General features: G+C 48.7%; 1 protein-coding gene across 1 annotated transcript in view; it reads left to right on the forward strand.

Annotated features, from left to right (window-relative positions):
• The window catches only part of PITPNB (phosphatidylinositol transfer protein beta), a 149,535-nt gene that overhangs the window by 68,629 nt on the left and 60,241 nt on the right, over positions 1–20,665 (forward strand). The window contains exon 7 of the mRNA XM_063913177.1: positions 14,662–14,745. Within this exon, the coding sequence (XP_063769247.1) occupies positions 14,662–14,745 (84 nt within the window). The remainder of the gene's footprint in view (positions 1–14,661; positions 14,746–20,665) is intronic.

Consider the following 20,665-nt stretch of genomic DNA (forward strand, 5'->3'; position numbering starts at 1 on the left):
TTCTCACAACAGACTATTCATGTATTGCAGAGTTAATATCTATTGCTTAGAAGAGGAAGAGCCTTGTTCATCTATGAGACTATGGACATTCTCTCAATGTAGAGGAGGGGGGGGGGGTGGAGGAGGAGAGGGGGGGGGAGGTATGGGGGGGGGTTGTGATTGAGGGGGGAGAGATTGAGAGGGGGATGAATTTATTGGCTCTACCCCTTCTGTAGAGGTGATGATTAAGTTATTGGCTTATCTGAATTCCCTTAAAGCGCTTATAGCAATCTTTCTACGGGAGATGGGTGTGTAACTATGATAGTGGTGTCTCTAATCTAGCAAATCTAGTCAGTAGGAGCAACAGAACTGATCTAAGAAACAGATAACTGCAGAAATATATAAATTTAAGTGCAATTAGAAATACCCGTAAGGGGAACAGTATGGACATACGCTTAGCGTGTATTTTCAGTCTATCTCTGCAAAACTTGGTGGTTTATGTCCTGCAGTAGCTCTCAAGAAGCGGACATCTCACAGTGGCTGCAACAGCATGTCCAATTCCATCTTAGTTTGTTTTTGGGAAATATGGAGATTAGAAGCTTCATTCACAATCAGACATTCTGGAGGCATAGGCGTCTGCCGTCGATTCCTCCACCAGGTAGGCCTCTGCGTCTTTCGGGGACATAAAGTCTTTGAAGGAGGAGCCATTGTATAGACGCAATCGCGCCGGGTAAAGGAGAGCGAATTTTCTGCTATCTTGTATAAGCTTGGAGCATATGGGTGCAAATTCCCTCCGCGCCTTTGAGAGCTCCGCCGAGTAATCTTGGAAGATTAATATCTTGTGCCCATCCCATGAAAGCTGACGCTGTCGGCGCGATGCTGTCCACAGTAACTCCTTGTGAAGAAAGTTCAGTGGTTTAAAGATTACTGCACGTGGTCTGGCTCCCTCTTGTGGTCGCATAGGGCCAAGCCTATGAGCCCTTTCTATAATAAGGTCAGAGCATCTATCTTTTACCAGCAGTAATTCTGGCAGAGTCAATTTAATAAAATCAAATAGGTCTTGACCTTTGACAGTCTCTGGCAAGCCTATAATCCTCAAATTCCCCCTGCGAGACCTATTCTCCAGGTCTTGGATTTTATTTTGCAGTATATGTATTTCCTTGGTGTTCTGAGATGTCGATTTTTTAAGATTTGCCACATCTGTAAATGTCTCACCCAGTCTTTGTTCCACATTAAGGACTTTTTGTGTGAAATGGGATAGTTGTTTATTTATATCAGCCGTTTGCTCCTTTAACATGGGGGCTATGGCAGCCTGAATTGTAGCTATCATGTCTCTGTTCAGAGCTGTGCTGCACAGTACCTTTTTGGTAGTCCCTGCTGAGCGGGAGTCAGTGTCAGAGCGGTCCCCTTCCTCAGTCTCGTGGGTGCCGTCCTCTGCCGGGAGAGGCGATGGATCTCTCTGCCCCCGTCTGGAGACGGCGTCCAGCGCCATCTTGTTTTGGGAGGGTCCCCCCTGCTGTTTGTCTTTCGCTGCTCGCGATCTGGACATGACAGGGAAATACTTGTCCATGCAGCGGGATGCGGCACCAGCAGTCTCCCGTAGCTGGGATCTCTCTAGTGAGGCTTAATAGCCGTGGTTAATGGGGTGAGAGTGGCCGGCGGTCCGGAGCTCCGGTGACTAGCGGCCGCACATCGGAGACCGAAAGCGGAAGTCTCCAGACAGTGTTAGTTAAGAACAAGTGCATAACTACAAGGATGGTCGTACAAGTACCCTGTGATATACATCCAGTCTTTACTGTGCATTGTTATATCTCTATACCTATATAGCTTTACTTAATGGTACAGTTTGTACTTAGTATTGCTAGTCCGGTGCAGTTTTATTGTTTGTAATAATTTCTGCATTGTATATGTGACTGAGTGTGTGTAAATAGCTGCTGTGTGATTTCTATTTCGTGTATCTCACACATATTGCTATCCCTATATTCTGTACCTTGAGGGGGGCTAAGTGCGTCAGGGTTACCATATAATATAGTGTTTCACAGGATACACTACTTTGGTATTTTTCTCTGTGTGTTTTACAGTCACAACATACCTCTTAAATCCTCAGTTTTTGCTCTGCATGCAGTTACGCTATACAGGGTTTTTTTTGTCCGGTAATGTGTCTGCTTATTTTCTACTATTACACCCTAAAGTTACGCTTGCATATAATGTCTGCAAAACAGGGTGGTAGATCCATGGCTGATCCTGCACCATGCAGTGCTGACGCCACGGATTGCTTGGAGGAAAACATAGCTGAGGGTTCAGGTACTGGGGTTCTATACCCCATGGTCAGGCTGCAGCAACAGGGGCAAATCAAGACCCACCTTGGGCTGCTTTCTCTAATTTACGGACTACGCTAGTAACTAGACTTGCGCCCCCTATGGGACCTCCTGTGCCATTACAGCCACATATTGTCCCTGCAGTTTATCCGCCATGGGCAGATACACTGTCCTCTCAGTTACAGCAATTAAATCAGTCTCTGGCTAAGCAAAACCCTGATTCTCGCCCGCCTAAGACCAAGGGGTCATCTAAACGGGCCATTACTTCCTCACAATCCACACATGTTTCGGATACCTCATCCGATGAAGATGGCGCTTACACTGACCCTTCAGACACTGATGCAGATGCTTCTGATGGGGAATCTCTGACATAAGGGGATGTTCCTGACGTCTTGGAGGCTATCAGGCTGATTCTTCAAATCGATGATGACGAAGAGCCTCCAGCTACCTCTAATAAACCAGATAAGTTTAAACGTCAGAAGGTTGCTAAATTAGTTTTACCTCATTCTGACCACTTGGTTGACATTCGTCAGGAATCCTGGGAAAATCCAGGAAATACATTTTTCCTGTCTAAAAAGATGCTAGCTCGTTATCCCCTTGAGTTAAGTAAAAATTGGGAAACACCTCCACTGGTGGATTCACAAGTCGCGCGTCTGGTGGTGTCCTTTGCTCTGCCTGTCACTACCGTCACCTCGCTGAAGTAACCGACGGATAAGCGTGTTGAGGGTTGCTTGAAGTCCATTTACACTCTTGCTGGAGCTGTGCATAGGCCCACTATTGCGGCTTCCTGGGCGGCAAAAGCTATTGAAGCTGTCGGATTTTCCTGATGCTAGACAGTGTCTTTCATATACTATTACAGCCTCTCATTATATTCAGGAGGCGGCATCTGATGCAGGTGTCCTGGCAGCTAAGGCATCTATTCTGGCTCGCCGGATTCTCTGGTTGCAGTACTGGGTGGTGGATCTGTACTCTAAAAAGACCTTGGAGGTGATCTCTTTTAAGGGAAACATTCTTTTTGGGGAAGATCTCAACAAGATTGTTGCCGACTTGGCATCAGCTAATACTGTATGTCTGCCTAGTACATCTCCTTTGGCTCCGAAGGCTAAGAGTACTTCCTTTCGTTCCTTTCGACCTCCAGGTAAAGCAAAGGGTCAGGCGAACCCGAAACAGGCTCGCACTTCCAAAACCTCTAAGCCCAAACCTAAACGTGCCTAGGCTGCCAGTCAGCCTGCTTCCAAAACAGACAAGCCTGGTGCATGATGGGGCGGGCCTCCCCATGGGGAATCCCAGGGTGGGAGGCTGGCTTCTACGGTTTGCTCAGGCGTGGTTACAGACCACTTCGGATGCCTGGGTAAGGGAAGTCGTCACTCACGGATATGCCATCTCTTTCAAAAAACGTCCCCCCCTCGCCAGTTTTGCTCAACAAACATCCCTTTGGATCAGGCGAAAGCAAAAACTCTCCATTTGGTGGTACAATCTCTCCTGGATACAGGAGTGATAGTGCCGGTACCTCTGGCTCAGAGAGGCAGGGGGTACTATTCCACGCTGTTCCTAGTCCCAAAACCAAATAGGACCTCTCTGCACATTCTCAACCTCAAGTCTTTGAACAAATTTGTGAAAGTTTCCAAATTCCGTATGGAAACGCTTTGCTCTATTGTTCTGGCTTTGAAGCCCAAGGACTATATGGTATCCCTGCTATTGGCAACCTAAATTTTCTATTCCAGGCCTTACCTTTCGGCCTGACCACGGCTACAAGAATTTTCACCAAGGTCATGAGGGCCCTACTCCGCCGTCAGGGTATCAGGATCCTGCCGTATCTGGACGACTTGTTGATCCTGGCGAACTCTCCAGAGGTTCTCTTCTCATCTGGAACCGACGGTCCAATTCCTGCAAGCCCACGGGTGGCTCATCAACTGGAAGAAATCTTCCCTGGTCCCTGCTCAGAGCATGGGGCACCTGGGAGCGCTATTGGACACCCACAACCAGTGGTTTGTTTTTGTCTCTGGAGAAGGTCCTGAAACTTCAGGACAAGATAAGATGCTTCCTCTCTCGCCCACGTGTGTCTGTACACTCGGCGATGCAAGTACTAGGCCTCATGGTGTCGGCTTTCGACATGGTAGCTCAATTTCATTCCCGCCCTCTGCAGCGGTTGATACACTCCAAGTGGGATGGCCTGCCTCACCGGATCGGGACTCGCATGATCTCCTTGACTCTGGAGGTCCGCTTGTCACTGAGCTGATGGCTACAGGACCAGCAACTGAGCAGGGGTAGTCCCTTCTGGATCTCCAACTGGGTCCTTCTGACGACGGATGCCAGTCTACGGAACTTGGGCGCGGTGTTGGAGCAACATTCTCTTCAGGGTCGGTGGACCAGGGAGGAATTTCTCCTCCCGATAAACTTTCTTGAATTGCAGGCAGCCCTGCAATGCATTGACACTAGCCCTGCCTCTAATACAGAACAGGCCTGTTCAAGTACAGTCGGACAACGCCACCACGGTGGCGTACATAAATCTTCAAGGCGGCACTCGAAGCCGCATGGCAATGATGAAAGTGTCAAAAATCCTTAATTGGGCGGAACACCTTCTGCCAGCCATATCGACAGTGTTCATTCCGGGAGTCCTCAACTGGGAAGCGGACTCAGTCGTCAGGACGTACACGCCGGAGAGTGGAGCCTTCATCCAGAAGTCTTTCAACTCCTAGTGGACAAGTGGGGCCTACCAGATGTGGACCTGATGGCTTCTCGACACAATCACATGGCTCCGGTCTTCGGAGCAAGGACAAGGGATCCTCAAGCAGCGTTCGTGGACGCACTGGCAATTCCATGGAACTTTCTGCTGCCGTACGTGTTCTCTCCGGTGTCACTTCTGGCCAGGGTGATAAGGAAGTTCACGCAAGAAGGAGGAATACTACTTCTAATCTCTCCAGCATGGCCCAGACGGCATTGGTTCTCAGACCTGCAGGGTCTCTTGATAGAGCTCTTCTACTTCCACAATGCCCAGACCTCCTCGATCAGTGCCCTTGTGTCTACCAGGATTTGGCCTGGCTGGCTTTGACAGCGTGGCTCTTGAAGCTTCCGTACTAAGGGCCAAAGGATTTTCTGAGGCGGTCGTTCACGTAAACCGGCGTCTGCTCAGATTTATCGTAGGGTCTGCAATTCTTACTGTACCTGGTGTGCGACTAACCATTATGACGCATATAAGTTCAGTACTGCCAAGCTTTTGGCTTTCCTGCAACAGGGCCTAGACTTCGGCCTTCGTCTGGCCTCCCTCAAGGTTCATATTTCTGCCTTGTCGATATGGTTTCAGCGAAAAATTGCAACTCTGCCTGATGCTCATATATTCACTCAGGGTGTTTTACGGATTCAACCTCCTTATGTCTCCTTGGGATTTGTCGGTTGTTCTGGCCGCCGTACAAGAGTCTCCGTTTGAACCTCTTGAGTCTGGGGACCTTTAGTGGCTTACTCTTAAGGTCTTGTTCTTGCTGGCTATTGCCTCTGCTAGACGGGTTTCAGACTTGGGCGTCTTGTCTTGTAGGTCTCCCTTTCTGATTTTTCACCGTGACCGGGCTGTTCTTAGAACTCGTCCTGGTTATTTGCCTAAGGTCTTTCCACCTTAACCTGGAGATTGTGGTTCCGGCATTTACCTATCCAGGTTTATCCTCCAAAGAGCGATCTTTGGATGTGGTACGGGCTCCGCATTTATGTGAAGAGAACAGCTTCTCTTAGGATATCTGATTCCCTCTTTGTCCTTTTTGGTTTTCACAAACGTGGCTGGCCTGCTAATAAGCAGATCTTGGCCAGATGGATTAGAAAGGTGATTGCACATGCTTATGTACAGGCTGGTCTTCCAGCTCCTGCTACCATCAAAGCCCATTCTGTTGTACCTTCTTGGGCGCCCCGACGTGTTGCGACCCTTGAACAATTGTGCAAGGCGACTACGTGGTCCTCAGTGAACGCGTTCATAAGGTTCTATGCCTTCGATACTTCCGCCTCCCAGGATGCCTCCTTTAAACGCCAGGTTCTTGTGCCAGCTACAGTGCGTCCCCTCCCATGAGGAACTGCTTTAGGACATCCCCGATGTTATCCCTGTGGAACCCAGTGTACCCCGCTGCAGAAAAGGAGATTTATGGTAAGAACTTACCTTTGTTAAATCTCTATCTGCAAGGTACACTGGGTTCCACCGGGCGCCCACCCTGACGCACTTAGCTTCTTTGGGTTTGTATGGCATTAAACGCTGGTACCTTCTCCTGTCGCGAGAATGTTGTATATGTGGTTACTAACGGATGTCGTCTTTTACCTGCTACTACATTGGACTGGTTAACAAAACTGAGCTCCTGTGCACGGAGGCGGGGTTAAAGAGGAGGCGGCGCTGTGCATCTTGGGAACAGTCAAAGCTTTTAGCCTGTTGGTGCCTTGGATCAAGATCCAACTCTACACCCTGATGTTATTCCTGTGGAACCCAGTGTACCTCGCCGAAAGAGATTTAACAAAGCTAAGTTCTTACCATAAATCTCCTTATATGTACCAGCCGCTGTGATTGTTTTTGTGGATAATTGTTTTATTAAAACCCCTGTTTTATATGCGCTTTGTTGTCTCTTGATGTCCTTTTAATTATTTACATACACCGATGCATGAACCCATTTACATTTCTATTACGTCCTAGAGGATGCTGGGGTCCACATTAGTACCACGGGGTATAGACGGGTCCACCAGGAGCCATTGGCACTTTAAGAGTTTGAGAGTGTGGGCTGGCTCCTCCCTCTATGCCCCTCCTACCAGACTCCGTTTAGAAAATGTGCCCGGAGGAGCCGGTCTCAGCTAGGGAAGGTCTACAGAACTTTTCTAGTAAAGGTTAACTTACAGAGTTTTTTTATTTTACAGGGAGGCTGCTGGCAACAGGGACTAAGGGGGAAAGCAGTGTCTGCCCTGCGTGGTCTGAGCCACTGTCTCCGCTGACTGGACACTGAGCTCCAGAGGGGTCTGGTCGTTCTCCGCCACAGGGGACCTCAGCAGCCAACCCCTTACAGAGTTGAAGAAGTGGTAAGTGAGACACCGATCCCCCTAGCAAGCGGGGGGTCCGGTGTGAAGATGGCAGTATTAACTGCGCTCCTGGGAAGGCTCAGCGGTACATGGTGAGGGGCGCCCTGGGCCAGCGCTTAACCCCAACACTGGTCCAGAAGCCTGTCGGAGTCCTCGGATCTCAGCCAGCACTAATTCCTCAGGCCAGTATAATCCATGAGGAGCGAGAAGAGAGTGCCATTAAGGGGGCGGAGCTTCTCAGAGCAGACCCAGCAGTGTTTCAGCGCCATTTTCCTGCCTGCACAGCGCTGAGAGGAAGAACAGGTCCCTCCACAGCAACTCCAGCTATCTGTACACGGTACCAGGGGGTTGTAGAAGGGAGGGGAGGCTGTAATTAGACTGTGTGTCCTATTAAGGTGCACAGTCAGCGCTGACAAGGGGTCTCTCTTTGCTAAAAGCGCTGTGGATGGGTTGGCTTCAATCTCTGTCTCTCTCTTGCCATTCTTTGGGGGGAAACTCTGTCTGCCGTCACCTGTGTGTGTGTGTGTGTGTGTGTGTGTGTGTGAGTGTTTGGTGGTCCCCTTTAGCTTTGTCCAGGGACACTGTGTCATATGCTGCAGAGGATTTATACTCCCAGGATGATCCCATTCCATGTAATCAGGATAGCACTGGGTTAGCGCATATACCAGCAAGGGAGCCTGAGCAGTTTTCCTCCATCAAATCTTGGATTTCTCAGATTTCTGACAGGGTTGCAAGTAATGAATCTGCAACCCAGGTATTACAGAGCTCTATGGAAGTATGACCAGTTTCTGGTACCTCAGGACGCCCCGCTATATACCCCCACAAACGTGCGCTTGTGCATGTCACACAAGACGACATGGATACCGATTCTGACACCACAGACGGTGATGGGGATGTGTTGCGGGGGTCCGCATCTCTTGCAATGGGGGGCAATTGTTGATAGAGGCTATCAGGGATGTGTTGAATGTTAATGATACCACACCTGAACAGGTTGAGGAGGCTTTTTTCACTGAAAATAAAAAAGCCTCGCTACCCTTCCCTGCGTCAATGGAATTGAATGCTATATTTGAAAAAGCATGGGTAAACCCTGAGAAAAAATTCCAGGTCCCTAAAAGGGTCTAGGTGGCGGATAGGAAAAACTGGTAAAACCCGCTGATTGTTGACGCATCTGTGTCCAGACTCTCAAAGAAGGTGGTTTTGACTGTTCCAGGATCTACCGTCTTAAAGGAGCCGGCTGATAGAAAAATTGATAACACGCTTAAATCAATGTACACTGCTTCAGGGGCCATATTACGTCCCACTATTGCTACCGCATGGATTGCAAAGACAATAGTAAAGTGTTCGGCTACCTTGCTTGAGGATTTGGATACGATGGATAGGGATGATGTTGCATTATATTTACGCAGTATACATGATTCAGCAGGTTTTATGGTAGAATCTATGAAAGACCTGGGTTCCATGGCTGTGGGAATATCTTCCATGTCTGTTTCAGCTCGTCAGGGACTGTGGCTGCGCCATTGGTCGGCCGACGCGGAATCCAGAAAGTGTGGAGTCCCTACCCTATAAAGTTCAGGCTCTCTTTGGGAAAGCTCTAGACGCATGGATATCCACGGCTACAGCGGGTAAGTCTCCGTTTCTTCCCTCAGCAGCACCTGCTCAGAAGAAATCCTTCTCTTCATCTGCAACGCAGTCCTTTCGGCCTAACAAGCATAGAAAGGCCAGAACATCCAATACCTTCTTTAGGGGAGGTCGAGTTAAGTCCAAGAAAGCTGCAGGTTCCCAGGAACAAAAGCCTGCTTCAGGTACGCCAAAGTCCTCTGCATGACGGTGGACCGCACGGCCTGGAGGTGGGACCAGTGGGAGCGAGACTCGGACACTAGATAGATATTATATCCCAGGGATACAGGCTGGAATTTCAAAGTCTCCCTCCTCATCGCTTTTTCAAATCAGGCTTACCAACTCTGTTGGCAGACAGCACTGTACTATAAGACGCTGTCCAAAAATTGGTGGAGGCACAGGTCATTGTGCCAGTACCACCTCACATGCAGAACAAAGGTTACTGTTCGAACCTTTTCGTGGTACCGAAACCGGATGGTTCGGTCAGGCCCATTCTGAACCTAAAATCATTGAACCCCTTTCTAAAGGAGTTCAAGTTCAAGATGGAGTCTCTCAGGGTGGTGATATCAGGTCTGGAAGAGGGGGAATTCCTGGTATCACTGGATATCAAGGAAGCGTACCTCCACATTCCGATCTGGCTGCCGCATGAGGCTTATCTCCGTTTTGCATTGCTGGACTGTCATTTCCAGTTCCAGGCCCTGCCATTCGGCCTCTCCACAGCACCAAGGGTGTTTACCAAGGTGATGGCAGAAATGATGGTTCTCCTCCGCGAACAGGGTGTGCACATCATTCCATATCTGGACGATCTGCTGATAAAGGCATCGTCCAAGGAGAAGCTGCTGCAGTCCATTGTTCTCACAACATGCCTCCTCAGGAGTCATGGTTGGATTCTGAACCTTCCAAAGTCACATGTGGAACCAACCCAGAGGTTGTCCTTTCTGGGGATGATCCTGGATACGGAAGTGCAAAAGGTGTTTCTTCCGCAGGAAAAGTTATTGGTGATACAAGCTATGGTCCGGGATGTCCTGAAGCCAGCCCGGGTGTCGGTTCATCAATGCATTCGCCTATTGGGAAAGATGGTGGCCTCTTACGAGGCTCTCCAGTATGGGAGGTTTCATGCTCGGACCTTCCAACTGGATCTCCTGGATAAGTAGTCAGGATCTCATCTCCACATGCAGCAGAGAATTCGTCTGTCGCTAAAGGCAAGGATTTCACTCCTCTGGTGGCTCCAATTGCCTCACCTTCTGGAGGGCCGCAGGTTCGGGATTCAGGACTGGGTCCTTCTAACCATGGATGCGAGCCTTCAGGGCTGGGGAGCAGTGTCTCGAGGAGTAATCTTCCAAGGGCGGTGGTCAAGCCTGGAAGCCGGCCTGCCAATCAACATCCTGGAACTAAAAGCCGTCTACAACGGTCTTCTTCAGGCGGCCCCTCTTCTAAGAATTCGGGCCATTCAAGTGCTGGCGGAACGAAGAGCAGAACGGCAATGTCAGAGGTGACAAGAATACTCCTCTGGACAGAGAAGCACGCGTTGGCGCTATCAGCCATCTTCATTTCGGGAGTAGACAACTGGGAGGCAGACTTCCTCAGCAGACACAATCTACATCCAGGGGAGTGGGTTCTCCATCCGGAGGTGTTCAAGGAAATAACACGTCTTTGGGGATTACCCCAAATAGACATGATGGCCTCTCGTCTCAATAAGAAGCTTTGGCGTTATTGTTCCAGGTCGAGGGACCCACAGGCAGTGGCAGTGGACGTCCTGGTGTCTCCGTGGGTGTTCCAGTCAGTGTGTGTGTTTCCACCACTCCCACTCATCCCAAGAATCTTAAAGCTCATAAGGAGAACAAGGGTTCAAGCGATCCTCATTGCCCCAGACTGGCCAAGAAGGGCTTGGTATGCGGACCTTCTGAATCTACTGCAAGAAGATCCGAGGCCTCTTCCTCTTCGGGAGGACCTGCTGCAACAGGGGTTGTTCGCCTATCAAGACTTACCGCGGCTACGTTTGACAGCATGGAAGTTGAGCGCCTGCTAATTGCTCGGAAGGGCATTCCGAAGAAGGTCATTCCTACCCTGATACAGGCTAGGAAAGGGTAAACGTCTAAACATTACCATCGTATTTGGAAGAAATAGGTCTCTTGGTGTGAATCCAAGAAGTTTCCTACGGTGGAGTTTCTCTGACTCCTCAATTACATCAAAGTCCTTGGATGTTGTAAGGGTTCTGAAGATTATATGTGAAGAGAACTTCTCGTCACAGAAAGTCGGACTCTGTTTGTCCTAAATGATCTCGCTGGATTAGGTTCACTATCCAGCACGCTTATTCTATGGCAGGACTGCCGTGTCCAAAATCTGTTAAGGCCCACTTTACTCCTAAGGTGGGGTCTTCCTGGGCTGCTGCCCGGGGTGTCTCGGCAGTGCAACTTTGCCGAGCTGCAACTTGGTCTGGGACGAACACGTTTGCAAAGTTTTTACAAGTTCGATACTTTGGCCTCTGATGATCTGAAGTTCAGTCAATCAGTTCAGCAGGAGCCTCCGCGCTCTCCTTCCGGTTCTGGGAGCTCTGGTACATCCCCATGGTACTAATATGGACCCCAGCATACTCTAGGACGTAAGAGAAAATAGGGTTTTGGTTATCTACCGGTAAATCCTTTTCTCGTAGTCCGTAGAGGATGCTGGGCGCCTTCCCAGCGCTTCGTTTTCCTGCATACGTTATTTGGTTCAGTACAACTTCGTTTTAGTTGAGTACTGCATTGTTACTTTGTAAGTAATGTTTCAGCAGTTGCTGAGTGTTCAGGCTTCGTTGGCTTGGCGTGCCTTGTATGTGTAAGCTGGTAGGAATCTCACCACTATCTGTGTATAATCCTTCTCTCGAAGATGTCCGTCTCCTCGGGCACAGTTTCTAGACTGAGTCTGGTAGGAGGGGCATAGAGGGAGGAGCCAGCCCACACTCTCAAATTCTTAAAGTGCCAATGGCTCCTGGTGGACCCGTCTATACCCCATGGTACTAATGTGGACGCCAGCATCCTATACGGACTACGAGAAAAGGATTTACCGGTAGGTAACCAAAATCCTACTTTTACCAATGTCCTGGTACAAATGCTTTACACAGCCTTATAGCATTATATGTCCTGATGGAAGTGTGTATAATAAAATGAAAGTGCCCATATGGTGAAGTATGTAAAGAGATTATTCTCATTGTTTCCAATATTTAAATTTACCAAAATAACACTCTGATGAGGCTTATTTGAGTTGATAGTTATTCAATAATCAAATACTCGTATATGCAGCATCCATGAAATGTTTGTGATCAAACTTACCTCAGTAATAAAAATGTTCCAATCATGGAGCAATAATCTAAATATTATTCCCAAAGGTACATTACAGAGACTTACTTTTAAAATAAAGTAAAACTGTTTTCACTTTCAGCTCCATGACAGCCATAACTTTTGTGTGATCTCCTAATTTGGCTAAGTAGAGACAGGGAAAAGAAACACCACTGTGTGGTATATGATGTGTCTCCTTTCCTTAGGTGTCTTTTACTGTCTCTCAGCTGAGTAAGCCTGGGTACACCCCATGTGACTGTGCAAGGCGATGTAACAATAAATCGCATCGCAGTACACGCTAAATGATCCACTGTACGACTGTGTGATGTATTGTTACATGCTGCATGTCACAAAATTGTCGGCCGTGGAATCGTCCAATGGGACTATTCAGTGAATGACAGCTGTGAACGACGGGTTGGGGTTACACACTATACGATGTGTACCCAGCTTAAGGTTTTTTTTGTTTACTAAGTAGCTTACCGGTTACTGTTAAGTCTGGATGGTCTTTGCAATGCACCAGAAGGGCATTCAGGGACAGAGGTGGCTCCCTAAAGCTGGCCACACACTTTTAAAATTTTCTGTCCAGTCAGTCAATTCGCTTATTGGAAAGAAAATCTGGTAATGGATGTTAGCAAATGACAATCAACCATTTGCTCCCAAAAACAGGAAAACGCACAGCCAGTCATTCAGACAAATTCATTAAATCCGTTTTATTTAACCAGTGTGTCAGAACAAACATTTTTGTATTTATGATGAAAGGGGTGTGGGGATGGTGTGCTGCCCCTGAGTTCTCTATCTGGTAGATTAATGTAATTCTTTGCCCTCTGTCTCCTACAATTCTAGCTTACAATGAGTGGAGTAAAGAAAGTGTATTCAACATTTTAACTGTTTTAATTGCACAAATACAAAAAGTAAATAAAGGGCCCTACACACTAAGCGATTACACTGAAAGATATGAACGATCTCGTTCATCGTTGGTGCATACACACTGAAAGATATGAACGATGCGCGGCCCCGCGCTCGTTCATCGTTGGTGCCGACTCGTTTATACATGCATGCCAATATGGACAATCTTTTCCATATTAGCATGCAGTGCTATGGAGGCGGGTGATGGGGGGGAGTGAAGAAACTCCACTTCCCCCGTAACCTACCAAAACCCCCCCTACCCGGTCACCTATCGACCATTGGGCACCTCAGCAGCACATTGCGATGTGTGTAGGGCCCATTAGTGTTATTTAATATGCACATACAATCTTCTGCCAATTTGAGATAGTGACCAGAGCGATGCAGTGACTTTTAAGGTGCTTCCATTTTATGTTCTCTAGTTGACTATAGTTGACAGATGTGTGTTTGGGAGCTTGAATGATTGCTGCTCTTGTTTTTCAGCTGTGGGTGCTTACATTATCTCTACGCTTGTGTTCCAGCTGTGGGCGCTTACGTTATCGCTGCTCTTGTGTTCCAGCTGGGTGCTCGTGTGATTCGCTTGTGTTCCAGCTGTAGGTGCTTGCGTTATTGCTGCTCTTGTGTTCCACCTGTGGGCTCTTATGTTATCACTACTCTTGTATTTCCTGATAACCAGCCCTATCAGCCCCATTTTTTTAGCGAGAAAACATAGGTCTGGGAACTATCGTGGCACCTATGTGTTTCGCCTGTAATTATTACATTTTTCAGAAGAAAACAAATGTGGATTAATTGAATTGCGCAAAGCCAAACAGCGGGCAAAAATACGATAAACCACTGTGGTTTTATTTTTATGTCTCCCCCCCCCCCCCATAATCTTTAAATTTCTTCTATGTTCAATCTCTGTCCACTATTTTATTGCATCAAACATTGATTTCTCCATTGTCCACTTCATGCTGAATCATTTTATTTATTACCCCTCCCCTTCCTCCACCCTCTCTGCTGTAGTGTGGGGAGTTCTTTCTGCCCCCTCCTGGCCGGACGCAGTCAGTCCTTATATCTTTAAGTACTATTCTCATAGATTCTCTGCTCAAAGCAGTGTAAGGGATGTCGGCACAACTGCTAATACCTTTATTCTCTCTGCAATTTGCCCATATGCATGTGCCTTATGTCCAAATTGGTAAGCCTTCAACCTTATGAAATTGCAGCCTGTCGGAAATTGCAGGGAGCAGTATCTCCAGGATCCACATCTGGTAATCACCTGTAGTGAGCAAGAAGCACTGCGATTTCTTTTTATGTATGTGAATGTGAGAGACAGATGAGATGTCTTCCATATCTGATGAATGCAGTTTATCTCTTGTCAAGTATAATAATAAGCAAAAACATTTTTTTTTGACTGCGTAATATATTTTTAATGGTTACATTTTTTGTGTGTGGCCTCTAATTTACAAACACGTGGCAAGTTATTCTCTATTGTTTGGTTTTCCCCCCAGGTGCATTGCCTAGATCCCAACATGTGGAAGACCGTTGAAGTAGTCCATATTGATATTGCAGATAGAAACCAAGTAGAACCAGCAGTAAGTGAATCACTTTTTTAATTGTTTAGAGGATGCAGATTATGGTAAAAATTATATTTCTGCTGCGGGGTACACTGGGAATAACATATGAGTGTAGAGTAGGATCTTGATCCGAGGCACCAACAGGCTAAAAGCTTTGCCTGTTCCCAGAATGCATTTCGCCGCCTCCTCTATAACCCCGCCTCCGTGCACAGGAGCTCAGTTTTGTAATGGGTGCCATGCAGTGCAGCCATACAACAGGTAGGGCTGCTCCAGCAGCCCTCAGAAGAGCTTTTTTAAAGTGAAATCTGAAGACTTCAAGGGCTGCTGCAGAGACACTGTTTTAGATGTCAGTCAGACATCTGCTGCTGCAGCTCCATCACCTCCTCCAGCGGCGCTGTATACTCCCGTGCCCTGGTTGCCGGGTACTTACAGCAGAGGCTCCGGTTTGCTTCAGTCAGTCACACACCCCGCCGCAGCTCTCCAGGATCGCGTGGCCGCACTTTGGGAGGAGGTAAGAGGCGGGACCCACTGGAAACCGCGATCCGGCGCGGCAGGTGGGAGGCGGGCAGCGTGTGCTGGCGTGGACACTGTGGTAGTACAGGAACCCCACTAGAACACCAGGGCAAGGGCACAGGTCAGTTTTACTAAAAACCGTTTGTCACATAGCCCACAGTACCCGATGGTGAAGCCCAGCAAGGGGATAAGGCATTGACCTGTTGCCCCTCCCCCAGCCCCAGGGCGCCATTTAGAGTAAATGTTCCTTCCCTGGAGCTGCATCTCTCTCTCTCCCTCACTATCTGTTAGCGTTTGGCGCCATTTTCACATGCTGAGCTGATCCTGGGACTGTTTGGGCAAATTCTCCTCTGTAAAGCCACCTGCATGTCAGCGCTGTGCATTTTACAGGACACTTCAGTATTCTACATGTCTGTTAAGAAACGGTGCATTTAGTCAGGGTTATTTAGTACAAGTACCCTGTGATATACATCCAGTATTTACAGTGCATTTATATATCTATTGATCATATAGCTGTACTTAGTATTGCTTGTATTGCTAGTCCAGTGCAGTTTTATTGCATGTCTTCATTTCTGCATTGTACATGTGACTGTGTGTGTGCATATAGCTGCTGTGTGACTTCCATTTCGTGTATCTCACTCAGATTGCTATCCCTGTAGTCTGTATCCTGAGGGGGCTAAGTATGTCAGGGTTTATTGTTTAATATAGGTGTTTCACAAGATATACTTACTGTGTATTTCTCTGACCTCCTAGTGGATGCTGGGAACTCCGTAAGGACCATGGGGGGGGGGGGGGATAGCGGCTCCGCAGGAGACTGGGCACAAAAGTAAAGCTTTAGGACTACCTGGTGTGCACTGGCTCCTCCCCCTATGACCCTCCTCCAAGCCTCAGTTAGATTTTTGTGCCCGGCCGAGAAGGGTGCATTCTAGGAGGCTCTCCTGAGTTTCTTAGAAAAAGTTTAGTTTTAGGTTTTTTATTTTCAGTGAGACCTGCTGGCAACAGGCTCACTGCATCGAGGGACTAAGGGGAGAAGAAGCGAACCTGCCTGCTTGCAGCCAGCTTGGGCTTCTTGGCTACTGGACACCATTAGCTCCAGAGGGACCGAACACAGGCCCAGCCTCGGAGTACGGTCCCAGAGCCGCGCCGCCGGCCCCCTTACAGAGCCAGAAGCAAGAAGAGGTCCGGAAAAATCGGCGGCAGAAGACATCCAGTCCTTCACCAAGGTAGCGCACAGCACTGCAGCTGTGCGCCATTGCTCCTCAGGCACACTTCACACTCCGGTCACTGAGGGTGCAGGGCGCTGGGGGGGGGGGGGCACCCTGAGCAGCAATAAAAACACCTTGGCTGGCGAAAATACATCACATATAACCCCCAGGGCTATATGGATGTATTTTAACCCCTGCCAGAATATAGCAAAAAGCGGGAGAAAAGTCAGCCGAGAAGGGGGCGGAGCCTATCTCTTCAGCACACTGGCGCCATTTTCCCTCACCGCTCCGCTGGAAGGACGTCTCCCTGACTCTCCCCTGCAGTCCTGCACTACAGAAAAGGGTAAAACAAGAGAGGGGGGCACTAATTAGGCGCAGTATTAACATAACAGCAGCTATAAGGGGAAAAACACTTCTATAAGGTTAATCCCTGTTTATATATAGCGCTCTGGTGTGTGCTGGCATACTCTCCCTCTGTCTCCCCAAAGGGCTAGTGGGGTCCTGTCCTCTATCAGAGCATTCCCTGTGTGTGTGCTGTGTGTCGGTACGATTGTGTCGACATGTTTGAGGAGGAAAATGATGTGGAGGCGGAGCAATTGCCTGTAATAGAGATGTCACCCCCTAGGGAGTCGACACCTGAGTGGATGGGCTTATGGAAGGAATTACGTGACAGTGTCAGCTCTTTACAAAAGACGGTTGATGACATGAGGCAGCCGGCTACTCAGCTTGTGCCTGTCCAGGCGTCTCAAATGCCATCAGGGGCTCTAAAACGCCCGTTACCTCAGATGGCAGATACAGACGCCGACATGGATACTGACTCCAGTGTCGACGATGAAGAGACGAATGTGACTTCCAGTAGGGCCACACGTTACATGATTGAGGCAATGAAAAATGTTTTACATATTTCTGATAATACAAGTACCACTAAAAAGGGTATTATGTTTGGTGAGAAAAAACTGCCTGTAGGTTTTCCTGCTTCTGAGGAATTAAATGAAGTGTGTGATGAAGCGTGGGTTTCCCCCGATAAAAAACTGATAATTCCTAAAAGGTTATTGGCATCATACCCTTTCCCGCCAGAGGATAGGGCACGTTGGGAAACACCCCCTAGGGTGGATAAAGCGCTCACACGCTTGTCTAAACAGGTGGCACTACCCACTCCTGAGACGGCCGCCCTTAAGGAACCTGCTGACAGAAAGCAGGAGAATATCCTAAAATGTATATACACTCATACGGGAGTTATACTGCGACCAGCAATCGCCTCCGCCTGGATGTGCAGTGCTGGGGTGGCTTGGTCGGATTCCCTGACGGACAATATTGATACCCTAGACAGGGACAGTATATTACTGACTATAGAGCATTTAAAAGATGCATTTCTATATATGCGTGATGCACAGAGGGATATTTGCCGACTAGCATCAAGAGTAAGTGCGCTGTCCATTTCTGCCAGAAGAGGGTTATGGACGCGGCAGTGGTCAGGTGATGCGGATTCCAAAAGGCATATGGAAGTATTGCCTTATAAAGGGGAGGAGTTATTTGGGGTAGGTCTGTCAGACCTGGTAGCCAAGGCAGCTGCTGGGAAATCCACATTTTTACCCCAGGTAGCCTCTCAACATAAGAAGACGCCATATTATCAGGCGCAGTCCTTTCGGACCCATAAGGGCAAGCGGGCAAAGGGCTCCTCTTTTCTGCCCCGTGGCAGAGGGAGAGGGAAAAGGCTGCAGCAAACAGTCGGTTCCCAGGAACAGAAGCCCTCTCCCGCCTCTGCCAAGTCCTCAGCATGATGCTGGGGCGTTACAAGCGGACTCAGGCACGGTGGGGGCCCGTCTCAAGAATTTCAGCGCGCAGTGGGCTCACTCACAAGTGGACCCCTGGATCCTTCAGGTGGTATCTCAGGGGTACAAATTGGAATTCGAGACGTCTCCCCCTCGCCGTTTCCTAAAGTCTGCTTTACCGACGTCTCCCTCCGACAGGGAGGCGGTATTGGAAGCCATTCACAAGCTGTATTCCCAGCAGGTGATAATCAAGGTACCCCTCCTGCAACAGGGAAAGGGGTATTATTCCACGCTGTTTGTGGTACCGAAGCCGGACGGCTCGGTGAGACCTATTTTAAATCTAAAATCCTTGAACACTTACATACAGAGGTTCAAGTTCAAGATGGAGTCACTCAGAGCGGTGATTGCGAACCTGGAAGAAGGGGATTATATGGTGTCTCTGGACATCAAGGATGCTTACCTCCATGTCCCAATTTAACCTTCTCACCAAGGGTACCTCAGGTTTGTGGTACAGAACTGTCACTATCAGTTTCAGACGCTGCCGTTTGGATTGTCCACGGCACCCCGGGTCTTTACCAAAGTAATGGCCGAAATGATGATACTCCTTCGAAGGAAGGGAGTTTTAGTTATCCCTTACTTGGACGATCTCCTGATAAGGGCAAGATCCAGGGAACAGTTGGAAGTCGGGGTAGCACTATCTCAGGTAGTGTTGCGGCAGCACGGTTGGATTCTCAATATTCCAAAATCGCAGCTGATCCCGACGACACGTCTTCTATTCCTAGGGATGATCCTGGACACAGTCCAGAAAAAGGTGTTTCTTCCGGAGGAGAAAGCCAGGGAGTTATCCGAGCTAGTCAGAAACCTCCTAAAACCAGGCCAAGTCTCAGTGCATCAATGCACAAGGGTCCTGGGAAAAATGGTGGCTTCCTACGAAGCAATCCCATTCGGCAGATTCCACGCAAGAACTTTTCAGTGGGACCTGCTGGACAAATGGTCCGGATCGCATCTTCAGATGCATCACGGATAACCCTGTCACCAAAGACAAGGGTGTCTCTCCTGTGGTGGTTGCAGAGTGCTCATCTTCTAGAGGGCCACAGATTCGGCATTCAGGACTGGGTCCTGGTGACCACGGATGCCAGCCTGCGAGGCTGGGGAGCAGTCACACAGGGAAGGAATTTCCAGGGCTTGTGGTCAAGCCTGGAGACATCACTTCACATAAATATCCTGGAGCTAAGGGCCATTTACAATGCTCTAAGCCTAGCAAGACCTCTGCTTCAAGGTCAGCCGGTGCTGATCCAGTCAGACAACATCACGGCAGTCGCCCACGTAAACAGACAGGGCGGCACAAGAAGCAGGAGGGCAATGGCAGAAGCTGCAAGGATTCTTCGCTGGGCGGAAAATCATGTGATAGCACTGTCAGCAGTGTTCATTCCGGGAGTGGGAAGCAGACTTCCTCAGCAGGCACGACCTCCACCCGGGAGAGTGGGGACTTCATCCAGAAGTCTTCCACATGATTGTGAACCGTTGGGAAAAACCAAAGGTGGACATGATGGCGTCCCGCCTCAACAAAAAACTAGACAGGTATTGCGCCAGGTCAAGGGACCCTCAGGCAATAGCTGTGGACGCTCTGGTAACACCGTGGGTGTACCGGTCAGTGTATGTGTTCCCTCCTCTGCCTCTCATACCCAAGGTACTGAGAATTATAAGACGGAGAGGAGTAAGAACTATACTCGTAGCTCCGGATTGGCCAAGAAGGACTTGGTACCCGGAACTTCAAGAGATGCTCACAGAGGACCCGTGGCCTCTACCTCTAAGAAGGGACCTGCTCCAGCAAGGACCCTGTCTGTTCCAAGACTTACCGCGGCTGCGTTTGACGGCATGGCGGTTGAACGCCGGATCCTGAAGGAAAAAGGCATTCCGGATGAAGTCATCCCTACCCTGATCAAAGCCAGGAAGGATGTAACCGCAAAGCATTATCACCGTATTTGGCGTAAATATGTTGCGTGGTGCGAGGCCAGAAAGGCCCCTACAGAGGAATTTCAACTGGGTCGATTCCTGCATTTCCTGCAAACAGGAGTGTCTATGGGCCTAAAATTGGGGTCCATTAAGGTTCAAATTTCGGCCCTGTCGATTTTCTTCCAGAAAGAACTGGCTTCAGTTCCTGAAGTTCAGACGTTTGTCAAGGGGGTGCTGCATATACAGCCTCCTTTTGTGCCTCCAGTGGCACCTTGGGATCTCAATGTAGTTTTGGGGTTCCTAAAATCACATTGGTTTGAACCACTCACCACTGTGGACTTAAAATATCTCACATGGAAAGTGGTAATGCTGTTGGCCCTGGCTTCGGCCAGACGTGTGTCAGAATTAGCGGCTTTATCCTATAAAAGCCCTTACCTGATTTTTCATACGGACAGGGCAGAATTGAGGACTCGTCCTCAATTTCTCCCTAAG

Source organism: Pseudophryne corroboree, chromosome 1 (assembly GCF_028390025.1).
Source record: "Pseudophryne corroboree isolate aPseCor3 chromosome 1, aPseCor3.hap2, whole genome shotgun sequence".
In the NCBI taxonomy this organism is placed as follows: Eukaryota; Metazoa; Chordata; class Amphibia; order Anura; family Myobatrachidae; genus Pseudophryne; species Pseudophryne corroboree.